The sequence below is a fragment of the Drosophila serrata genome, unplaced genomic scaffold (assembly GCF_035046125.1).
Source record: "Drosophila serrata isolate PLE 108 unplaced genomic scaffold, ASM3504612v1 contig_72, whole genome shotgun sequence".
Taxonomy (NCBI): Eukaryota; Metazoa; Arthropoda; class Insecta; order Diptera; family Drosophilidae; genus Drosophila; species Drosophila serrata.
The window spans coordinates 39,853-52,494 of NW_028256970.1; the positions used below are offsets into that span (position 1 = coordinate 39,853).

Below are 12,642 nucleotides of genomic sequence, written 5' to 3' on the forward strand. Positions count from 1 at the left end.
AGGGGAGGATATATATTGAAAGAAAAATAACTATCAAGCTTTGAACCCTCTAAAATGTATATTATGCCCTCTGACTTTTTGTTTTTATTCTGTGAATTATTATTAATAAAAATCCTTATTCCAAAACTTCAGAAAATTGGATACTAATATTTACAGCCCCCAATTTAATGAAAGATTAGGATTAAGTCAGGTTTTTCGCTTGAATAAATTGCCATTGCCATGTCCATTGCATCTTGACCGCTAAAACTGGACTCGTAGCTTCGGTTGCAAGTTGAAGCTGGGAATAGCAATTAATTGTATATTATTTGCGCGTCGTTTATTTACAGCAAATTAGCAGAGTTTGCAATTTTTCTTCAACAGGAAATTATTGTTATTGGCGGCAAAAACAACGTTGGCCAAGATCGCGAGTGAAAGAGAGAGTATCTCGAGGATGCATTATTATGTGGCATTTTCTACTCGCAACAAATGAAAGTAAAGCAAAGCGATTAAGAGATTAAGTAAATATATGAAATAAATATGTTTTCTTATTTAAATAAAGTCTTTTTTTTAAGACTCTGCCATACCTAGTTTCCCCGCAGTTCAATTAACCGTCAAATAGACCTAATTTCGGTTTCATTTTCAGCACTTTCCATGTTAATTGAACGTGGTCAACCGTTGGACCGAAAATCAGTCTCGACATTTTCCCCCATTTTCCCTTCACTGCACAGAGGCGCTCCAATGAGCACGAGAAAATCCAACGACGATGCGGAAATCAAAAGTGTGGCCAAGCCAAAGCAAACAAGAAGAAAGAGAGAGAGCCGGGAGGAAAAAGGTATTTCTTTGTTGTCATTCGATTATCGATGGCTGTCGCCAGGCGGTTTTTCAATTCACGTCTTTCGATTTTCCCCCCACTTTACACTTTTCCACCAGCTACCTATTTGCACTTTCGTTTTCGATATGGTAGCCTGGCAAGTGATCAAACATCAAGCAAACCTGATTCAAAAACAAAAAAAAAACTTAATGTTTAGGCCCAGTTGCACTAACCATTTTGCCTTCTGGGCAGTTTCCGTCGTTTTATGTTGAAAGGAAGCCAAAACGTTGCAAGTAAAAGTTTCTGTTTACGCATTCAGTTTGCTTACTTCCTTGTTTACATAATTATTACTTTGCTTTTGTGTTTTTTTATTCTTTTTTTGGCCAAGTCCGATGACTCTAAGGTCCAATTAGAAGTATGGAAACTCGGGAAAAGAACTGCAAATTAGCTTAAATTTTGCGTGACTTAATTAGGAGGCCCAGGGTCCAATTACATCATCAACATCCGAGGGCCCCGGATTCGTGGATAGATAGGAAAGTGAACCTTTATGGCATTTTCTTTTCAGCCGATCATCTTGCTCAGGGGAATGGAACGAAGCTCCCGGGATTGAGTGTGGTCAGGGGGCCCTCAATGGGCATTAAGATAGCCATCGGGTTATATAACCCCATAACGTGCTGAGAGTAATCATAAAACGCACATAATAACTTTGTTAGAACTCTCTTTCCGGGTTCTCCAATCTGCCTTATTGTATTTCCAGACTAATTAAAAAATTGCAAAATCAGTTGTCTTTTTAAAAATGTATAAATCTGTATTTAAACAACCAATTAAATTCAACTAAGAAACCCTAATAACCAAGCACTCCTTTCCCTATTTTATGATTTTATTTTACTTGATTTCTGCGCATTCCATTCCCATGTTCAACATAGTTTGACAATTATTTGCAATTAATTTAATTAAGCAAAACAAACAAAGCTCTAAGCCAAATATTTACACTCTTTGACAAATTAAATACAACGAAAAGGAAAAAATATTTGTATTTAATTGCATTAAAGGCAATTAAGGCAACCGGCAAAAAATAGTGTAAATAAATCTTGTTGGGCAACCTGGCTTTGGGTTTTTTTTTGGGCCAATTTAAATGCATTTGGAATTATGATAGAAAAGCGCCGAATGAAAACCCCAAGTAAACAAGTCCAACCAGTTGGGCTCTAGCCAAGGTATTTGTAATCATAATAAGACAAGTTGCAACTCCGGTCCCGATCTCTCTCTCTCTCTCTCTCTCTCTCTATATATATTTGTGCCCCTAAGGGGTGGCAAGCTGTGGGGGAGAGGACCACCTTCTTGGCCAGGGGAAGTCATCTTGTGTGGCACAACCAAGAGCAACAACAACGAGACATCAAGTTGAAGTTCGCACGGCACTTGAAAATGCAGACAAGAAAAGCTGAGCGAAAAAAACTATATATTGTATAGATGATAATAGAAAAATCTAGCTTAGCTAAGCAACGATTTTTATTTACACTTTTATAAAGGAAATAAGATAATCAGAACTAAAATTGTACAAGAAGTTTACTTGGAAAGTACTTATATAGAAGCTTGTATAGTGTTCTGAAGTCTTACTTAATATTATACCAAAATTTCTCTGTACTCTCTGAGATAACCAATCAACTCTCCAAGATAGTGTATAATTATATATATACATATCCAAGTTTATATGGTAGAAAACAGTGAGCAGCAACAACGGACCAACAAAACAACAGCTGCCTGACAGAAAGTACTTTCTTTCTTAATAAGATGCGCAGTTCGCATATTTGCAGTCACAACAGGAGGACGAAGGTGAAGAGGGGGATACCTGGGGGGGAAAAGCCTCTGAAAAGCCAGCGATGCGTCTACCTTTTGGCTGTCTGTCTGTCTGGCTTCTGGCTTCTTCTCCATCTTCTTCTTTTCCCTCACCAAGTTAATTTGTTGACTGCAACTTTTGCTCTAATGCATGCAGACAGACCCAGCCTCCTCCGGAACCCCCGGAGGAGCTGCTTCCAGCAGCTTCCACCAGCTTCCACCAGCTCCTCCGCTCCCCAGCAGCCAAAGGCAACGACAACATTTGCTGGCAAATAGTTTTTCTTTGCCGCTTATCTCCCAGAGGAACGGAACAACAGCCACAACTGCTGCAATGACACAAAAGTGAGTTTTTGGGAACTGGCAAAGTGGCACAAAGGTTGACGGGCAAAGTCGAGGCAAGGCAGGTGTTGAAAATATGCCGTCCCTGTTTTTCACTGCATTTCTTATATGTGGGGGTGTATGCAACACAGCAGCAGCATCAGCATCAGCATCAGCATCAGCATCTGCAGCAGCATCAGCAGCAGCCACAACAGCAGAAAAGACAAATGAGGCAAATGGGTTACTCGGCTGGAATTGTCTTATCGGAAACTGTGACTTCTATATAAGGCTTTTGCATCTAAACCCTGATGGAGAGTACCTGATAAGGTTAAGTACTTGAAGGGGTATTTTAACTAAGAAGCATATAATGTAATGTATAATATAGAAACTAGAAACGAGAAGCTTCCTTCTTTGATAACAAATTGCAGATGATTTCATGGCAATTTTCTATAAATAAATAACATGTCTACAAACTAATTAACCAAAGAAGCATATCCAATTTAAATGGCCGGATCTATTAAGCGAAAAAATCCAGCAAAACGAATCGAAAAACAGAATTTTAAATGCTGTCGCTGAGCATTACACCCACTCAAAGCAAAAGCAGACATATTTGGCTTGTCACTTGCCTCATTTGCATAATAACATAAACAATATAAACAACAACCACAAACCTCTGTGGCAAATTGCTACTTACTGTCAAGCCGAAAGACCAAAAATGTATCCATCAAAAACCCAAGTAAACAAAAGGCAGAGCCAAAGAAATGGAATAAGAATTGTTTAAATTCATTTTTAGGCAAGCAAACAACTTTATAAAGAACTTCTTGAGAAGCGAAAGCGTGTGAAAAACCCGGCAGAGAAACAAAAACAAATTAGAATTATGAGTGCGAGTAAACAATTAAGCTGATCTACGCACTCTTATGAAAGGGGGATCAAAGAACTGGCTTCTACTTTCAAATTCCAGATTCTGTTTTTTGGTATTTCCGCTTACATAAATTAGTTGTAAGATGAAATTTCCTATCTTTTTTTCTCAGTTCCATTCTTTCCATTCCCATTGCGTAATACCCTCCAACCATTAAAATAGTGTCCAGAGAACTTTGGAGATTGTTTCCTCTCTAATTTGTAAAGGTTTCAACTCTTTTTCTCTTTTGTCTTGGTTTTTATTATTTTTGTCACGCACTCAGAATCAATAAAAATAAAGAACAGAAAGGAAGATAACATTTACAAACCGAAGATTGAATACACTAGAGGTAGTCGAAGATCTAAGATAAAGTGTTAAAATTTTATTTAAAGAATAGTAACAAAGTGACTCATACTTTCAAGAACTTTTTAATAGAATATATATACATTTATTTTATTTTATTAAATATATATATGCTTCCTAAATTCTGAGATGCTTCCTTTTAGGGTATGGCAAAGTGAATTTGTATAGCAATTTAATTTAATTTGTTGAACGTTCTTTGTTCTTTTACGATTATTTTTCTTTTATATGATTTGTCTTCTCTTCCTCTTTTTCTTTAATTTATTTTGTTCAATGAAGTGGCCCGTTGCCTGTAATTATTTAAACTGAAATAGCTTTAAATTGCCAACCTCTCGAACCATAAAAAGAAGACTAAAACGTTTTCAATCTTATCTGAACATTTTATAGGCAGTTTAGCTAAGAAGATGCGTCGTACGTTCAAGTAATTAGTTCTTAGTTAACTTTACAGTCCGATTCCGGATAGAATATAATTGTGAGAGCTTACAGAATCGCATCCTCAATGTATTTAGTTTTTAGTATTCTGTGACCCCAAAACACAAGTTAATTTTAAGCTAACCTCTGTATTTTATTCTAATTTGTGTTGGCTTTTACTTTTTCTGCCCACATATATAAATGGTAAATGGAATAAGGAGAAACATTTTCCCTTTTGACCAAAACATAAATTTCTTTGTCGCTCACAGTCTCTAATTAGCATATTTCGTGGATTTCTGTAATTAAAACCCCAGACAGAAAAATATAATTTAAAGAATTTCGCCAAGTCAACGACAAAAAACATAAATCACGCAACATTTTTGGGGGAAATGAAAGTTTGCTAAATTTGTGGTAATTCCTTTAAATGTTTTCAAATCTATAATTTGTAAAGAAATATGATAAATATATTTGTGATCAAATATATTACCTTTAATCACTTCTTAAGTGCACATAACTTAAACTACACACTTTTTGGCAAATCTTTTGTCTTGAAAATTATTGCTCAACAGCAGCTTGCATAATTTTATAGTTTTTTTTAGGTTTTAAACAAAATGCTTTGTTCTTTTCCCCACTGAAAGCGAAAAGAACTGCCGACTATCATTTTCTAAATATAATTTTATAGCCAAAGGTTGTTGTTTTTTGTATTAAATTTTCTTGCTGATCAGCTCTTTGTGATGCTAATTTTAAAATTTGAAAATGCAAATTTCTTACGGAGATTCTCTTTATAAGCCGAAAGCTGGCAAACCGGAATCGATGGGCATTATTTATGAGACGTTTATTGATTTCATATATGTGTATTTTTTTTTATTTTATATTTTTTTTGGGGCGTGTGCTCCACGAGCTTCACGGCAATTTGTAAAGCCCCGTTTCTGGTTTTCGGTTTTTGGTTTTCGGAACGTTACGGGGGAGAGATCGCTGGATCAATTGCCAATTACTGAGCAAACAAAATATTTCTCTAATTTGCTGACACGGAGGAGCCATGTATATAGCTCCGGAGCTCGCATGTCACGGCCGCGAGGAGTTCCAATCAAAACTCTGGACCAAATAACTCGGACTCGGCTCCAGCACTTGCAACTTGCAGCTCCCAATGGCTTGATGCCTCTGCTCTGATAATTCCAGTCAGGCGATGTTTGGGCTGGGTTCTGGTCCAGGCCTGGACTATCTCGCTATGGCCGGCGAAATATTTTTTCTAATTAATAATAATAACAATTGATGCCCGAGCTGGGCCAGGCCATCATCGTTCATGGCTAACGGAACTGGCCAAAAAGGAATGTGGAGCAAAAGGTGTTAAAATTGTATTTATTTGCCAAGTTCTCCCCCCTTTTTTTTTGTTAGCTGTGGCTTTTCTCCTGGCCCAACAACATCTAAGCGGTTCATCAAAATTGTTCGCCTCGCTTAAATTGCATTTTGCTTTTTTAAATTAAACGTGAGGTTTCTGCGGTTTCCATGGGTTTGGGCCTTGCCAAGATATTTATGTGACTTTTCTATATAAATCTAGAGCATAAATCTTTTGAATTTATTAATGCCAGCTTGTTATTTAAAGTTGTAAGCAAGGGAAACATAAATAATTGAATTAAAATGGGTTTAAAATAAGCTTGCTAGAAATAGTTTTTGAGCTGTAATTGTATCTAAGTTCTTAAATGGTATTTTCGCATGTTTTACTATCAGAAAATAACTAAATTTCAAGCATACAAAGTTTAACTATACTACAAAACTAAGGTTTCACAAAATGTATAAAATTTTCAAAGAATTCCCATGGATCTGGTGCAACCCCCGTGTGTCAGAGGTGGCAAATTCGATACTCTACAAAATGACTTTCCCTCCACCAAACCCGCAAAAGTAATTGCAACGAAAACAAAAAAAATGTATTTAGTTTTGCATACCGTGCACACACTCTGGAAAAATTCATTTGTCCAGAGGATAATTACCATGACTCGCACTCGAAACAAAAACACGGCTGCTTTATGGCAGCAAAATTTTATTGCATTTTACAATTTGGCTCGCTAACCGACCCCGGGGTGACCTGAACCCGTGCACCCGAGACCAGAGACCAGAGACTCTCTTCACATGTGAGTTCACATTGTTGGCCCGTGACCCAAAGCGGTCGGCAGGTGTCGACAACTGTCGGCGGTGACTCATCCAGGTGGGTATTGTTTTCATTTTCGCATAATTACCAGAGTGGCGAATGCTAAGTGGTCAGAGGGAAAAGTGTAACAAACAGTTCAGCGGGAAACCCTATAGAGGCTTGGGAAGTGTTCGCTGCATTTCCGGCTGCTTTTATATGAAGTTTTTTTTCAGTTACTATTCATTTTCAGCTGGCTCTGATGTCATTGACAACGACTCAATTACTGTGGGGTAGTGGGGTGGTGAGGAAGGGTACTTGGGTTAACGTTTCCATAGAATTGTGATCTCCATTTAATAGTTCTTTTGTCTTGATGACTCGTCCAAAAATGGTGCTAAAACAGACGTCAAAGCATTGAAATTGAAAGTGTTTCAGCGACGTCAAGAGTGGGTGCCAAAAAAAAAAAATAAAGCAATTACCCACGAAAAATATGGCATTGAAAGTGCTTGAAATGTGCTCGGATTTTTGAAGATTTGAGTCAAGACAATGAATCATTTCATGAGATATATCCTAAGCGGGCCAACAATGTGGATATTGCATAAACGCCAAGTTCGCTGCTTAAGTCATTCGTATTTGTGGTGACAACATTTCGCTCAAAAGTAAACAAAACAATTTAGCAGTTCACGTTATGTACAAAAAAAAAAGAGTTTACTTGTCTCATTTGACAGCCCCTTGATCTATTTTTAGGATCCCAGCTCATTGAACATCTCTGCCTCTCTGTTGCCACAAAATATTGACATACGAATCTTTTGTGTGTGCCAAAAATAAAATAAAAAACAAGCAAAGCATTGGGGCAAATACGGAAGATCTTCTTCGATTCTATTTGAGCTTTTATTTCTTTTAATTAGGCACCATATTTGCCAATGATTTGGCTCTGATGATGAGCTCAGTGATGAGCAATCAAAGTGAATGCCGATCATCTATCTATCAACAGGTTGCTCGGCGCAAAGTGACTGGCAAACAGCAATCAGAAGGAAGCTTTAGCCCTCACCTCAGGCGCAAAAGGTAAATAGTTGGCAATTATGGTTCGGTCTCCCCCTCTCTCCCCTTCTCTCTCTCTCTCTGCCTATCTCTCTCTATCCCTATTGGTTAATGGGGAGCAATTAGCGGCATTTGTTTATCAAATTAAGTCGCAAGTGGCAAAAGCACCAGCGATTAAGTGACAATCTCATGGGCTCTTTAATGGCGTCATTGAAAATGAACACACAACAAAGATACACTGAAGGTGTAGCCTTCAAGAGGGTTGGCCATGATATTGATGGACTTGCTTTGGATCAAAAAGAATAAGTATAAAAGATCTAAAGTTAAATGAGTTACAGAAATTATAACCTTAAGGAATAAGAGTGGAAACATACAAAAACTTGGTTAGATTTCATATTAAATTGATTAATTTCGCAATTCAAAAACATTCTACTTCACGCATTTTACAAGTTTAAGTTAAGTTTTAAATTTTTAATAAAATGCAATTACATATATTTATAGCAAATTCCCATAATATGCATAAAGCGGAAGCTTGGCACTATCGGGCAGACATCAAAAAACGCTACTCTGTCTTCATCTCCCCAAAAAAAAAAAGAAATAAACAAAACTTTCGCACGCCAAAAAGCAAGCAAATCATCTTTCCAGCAACACCTCGGCTGAAAACACACACACACTTAATAAAAAACACTTTCGAATGGACACCTACACTTGGTCCATCCAAACACAGCATCCACGACACCAAAAAAAACCTTAAACTAATGTCTCGTGAAAAGCAAAAGTGTGCAAAGGTATGACACATTGTAAAAAAAGGGGAGAAATAAAATAAACATAATGTGTACTCCAAACTATGTAAATAAATTTTGCCAAAGCGAAATAAAAAACTTTTACTTTTATTGTTGCTGTCGAAGCGAAATATTTGCGCATCATGCAATTTGATTTGCAACAGAGTTGTAGAGTTGTTGTGTTTTCAAATGTGATATCAATCGAAGCTCAACAGCAAATCGTAATAGAGAAAATTCCAAAGGCAACTGCAACTACAACCTGCGGTCACATCATCTATCATCTTTCAGTGCGTTGAACTAATCGAGTTCGTTGCCTAAGTCTTTCGATTGAATGTGCCCCTGGGGGGGGGAGTCTTATCAACGTTACAGCTGCCGCCTGTTGCTGCCACATTTGCATTCGCTCTTGATTCACTTTGCATGTTTCCTCCCGCTGATTGAAATGTTTGCCATTTTTGGATCGAGCCTGATGGGGCGTTGATGTGGGCGGTTTTCTTAGTCAAAGTAAAAGGCTTTTAATAAACATATTTGCGTGTGCTTATGCAATGAAAACTTCAAATGAAACTGAAACTGAATTGCTACATCAAAAGTCATTTAGGCATTACATGCAATTTGAAAGTAAAATTCAAAATATTTCCTATTTTGCATTGAAAATCAGACAATCATTACATGTCTGTATATCAGTATTTATATTGCTTATGAGCCTAGCCTAATTTTTCCGTTTAAGATATCCCGATTTTATGAATACTTAATTATTGTCTTGTAGTTATTTTCACATAATTAAAAGTATTAGTTAAAATAAACATTTATTAAGATGGCCACTTTCTTTTAGTTAAATTCAACTCTACCTTTAATATAAAAATTGAACTATAGTCATTATAAGAATATATATATTTTATTAACTATTACACCATTTGATTACTCCATTGAAATTAGCTAATAATTTCGGTCACTTTTACCAAACTCTTTTTCATCCATTTTCCACGCCTTTAATAATATTTTACAATATATTTACTTTTTCTTAGCAATGAAAAGCCTCTCAAACCATAAAAAATATAAAAGTTAAACGATTGCAAGAGCTATTAAGTATTTCGGACACATTTCGCAGACAAAAATTGTAACAGGCCCCCCGAAAAAAAAAAACCCAACCCAAATTTAGGCAAAACTTAAAATGTCTTTTTGGAAATGTTAAGCGCGAAATTGGCAAACTTTATGTGCCTGAATTTCGGTGTGCAATTTGCGTTTAATTTGGGGTCACACACAGGCACACACACTACACTATTTCGGGGCGAACCCCGGGCAATGTTAAGTTATGTAAGGGCGATTTAACAGTCTGCTAAGGGTCGGGAGCTGCTCTGAGAGCTAATCAATGTGAAGCAGTTTCCAAGAGGCATTTTAATTGCCACAGCGCAACTTGCAACACTGCAGCAACCTGCCCCGCGGCCAAAGCTAAATGACACATGCGCGTTGCTGCTGCTGATGTTGCTGCTGATGTTGCTGCTGCTGCTGTTGCTGCTGCGGCCCTCTTTCTCTCTCCATCATTGCCCACTCTCTCACTATCTCTGTTCGCGTCTTGGCCCGATACCGATGCTGTTAAAAAGACTTTCACTCTGGCCGAGCGCTAAAGATGAAATGGCTATTGACTTCATTTTTTGGCCAAAAATAAAGCCGAACCATTAACTAATTAGCTTACATTTTGAGCGATTTATTGAGCTCTAGTTTTAAGTGTAGCTTGTCTAAAAATAATACTTGTGTATGTTTCTTAGTTAATTAAAGAACTAGAATGGAGGAGAGTGATCTATCATGAAACTTTCTTAGGAGACACAAATGGAACCGAAAAGATACAATATATCTTTCCCATAAGATATTAAAATGAGTTTTCTATACTTTTTTAAAACTTTTACTTTGCAAAATATTAAATTTCCAGAGCTTATGACAACTGTGATTAATAAAATCCTAATGCAAATACATTTTCCTCATCCATATTCCACCTAAAACTAATTTATAACATTTCCCCTAAAGGAAACACTCACCTTCTGGCCTGTCTGGGTATAGACTGCGTCCAGCACACGGGCGCCTTGTGAAGTTGATGCATATTCCGGGACGACTTGTAGGTAAGGTCACCGCACTCTGTCTGCCACACCTGAAGGTTTCCCTCCGCCGGATAAAAGGTGTACAGGCTGTGGGTGGCCGAGGCAATCACTGGCGACGATCCACCACCCTCCACTCCATCCACAACCCCAGCAGCCACCAGGGGCGACAAGGTGGCACTGGAGATGGGCTGGACCAGCAGAGCCTGTCCAGCTGCCGGGGCTCCGGTTGCACTTGCTCCGCCGCCCGTTGTCTTGTAGTTCAACATGCGGGTGGCGCCACCCGCGGCACTGCTGCTGCTGCTGCTACTGATATTGCCATTCCCATCGTGCTTCAGGATCAGGCTACTGGGATCGTAACCATGGCGATTGTGTCTTGATATGGCATCCACCGAATGCGAACGGATTCCGTTGCGGGCAGGATGATGGGGATTCATGTGGAGCCTGCGTCCGCGCCTATAGTTTGATGTGGCGGTTCCGGTGTTTCCCGACCCCGAGGATCCGACAATGCCCGAGGTCAATCGATGATTGTGAACACTGGAGGCGGCACTGGGCACCAGTGGTTGTCGCTGCTTCTGATACTGCAGTCGAGGCTGATGCTGATGCTGATGCTGATGCTGCGGAGGCTGAGCCTGTTGCCTCTGCAGTTTTGGTCCCTGATCCTTGAAGAACTCTCTCCTTTGGATTTGTGGCGCAGCCAGGGTGAGGGCACCCCTGGTGGCATTGCCCGAACTTCCGATGGGATTGGAGGATGGAGGACTGGACGATGCCGCTTTGGTGGCGCCGCCAGTGGCCGCCGAGCTGAGCTGAGCCAGCTTGCTGGCATTGTTCGTGTTGCTGGTGTTGCTGGTGGTGGTGGTGGTGATGCCAGTGCCGGTTCCACTTGTCTGATGCTCCGAATCTGTGGAAACCCGATCCGGATCGCTTTCGAAACCTTCGTCCAGGGATCGGGTTGGACTCAGTATGGGCTTCGAGTGCTGCTGCTGCTCCAGTTTCGTAGTGGTAGACATGGCTGCTGGCCACTAAGGGGTATTATTTATGTGTGTTGCTTTCCTTTTAGTTGGTCGGGGTATTGGGTATCGCTGCTTATCGTTACACTTGGCTAACACAGTGCTCCGTTGCACAGGTACGCCGCTTTTCTATATCTCTCTCTCTCTCTCTCTATCTCTTATTCTGCACTTGTTTCACATCTAATTTCGCTGCAATCTCGCTTCGTTTGTCGTTCAGTTTTGCACAAAAGTCGCGCCAAAGTTGCAGTTTACACAGTTTTTTGTTGATAGGCAAAAAAAGAAGCTCGATGCTCCGTCACTCACGTCCGTCTCGCACGAAAGTTTTTATTCGAATGAGGCGACCAGGTGAGCTCAGCTCTTAGGTGCCTTTCATTCGTGTGGCGAGAGAGAGAGAGAGAGAGCCGAAGCTCGCTGCGGCACTTGTTGCGCTGCACCTGCTGGCAGCTTGAGAGAGAGCGGAGAGTGGCTGTGGCTTAGAGAGCGCGCTCAGCTGTTTCGTTTTTACCAAAAAGGTATTCGCGAAATTTCCAAGTGAGAGAGAGGGGAAAAGGGGGGAAAGGGAGAGCGAGAGTGCAGAGGTGAAACGGGAAGAGATCAACTGAGAAACCTTGACATCTGTGCAATGTAATGTTAATCAACTTTTTTTATATTGTCATTTAATTAGGTACCTGTTTCTTTACATTTTTTAATAAATTAAATTATTCCTATCAAAGTAAAAAACTGTTGGTAAATATCAAGCATTATCATGGATCTGGTTATGGTTCTGTTATTAAATCTGACCTTATAAACATATGTTTTGTTTACGGAAAAAGTATACTGTAAGCAAGCTGAATATCGTTATAATTTTTTTTAATAAATTCAATATACTATCCGAACTATAAAATAATAATTATACTTCCAAATAGAGTCTAAAAAAACACCTATTAAAAATATGTGTATCTTGTTTTTAATAAAATTCACTTCTCCATTAGCATAAACTGGCCAGACCAT

The 12,642-nt window shown here is 39.0% G+C and overlaps 1 protein-coding gene across 1 annotated transcript in view; it reads right to left on the reverse strand.

Annotated features, from left to right (window-relative positions):
* LOC110191001 (uncharacterized) overlaps positions 1-11,988 on the reverse strand; it is a 51,663-nt gene extending 39,675 nt beyond the window's left edge. Inside the window, exon 1 of the mRNA XM_020961715.2 lies at positions 10,586-11,988. Coding sequence (XP_020817374.2) covers positions 10,586-11,652 — 1,067 coding nt within the window. The 5' untranslated portion in view covers positions 11,653-11,988. The remainder of the gene's footprint in view (positions 1-10,585) is intronic.
* Positions 11,989-12,642: the final 654 nt, after the last annotated feature.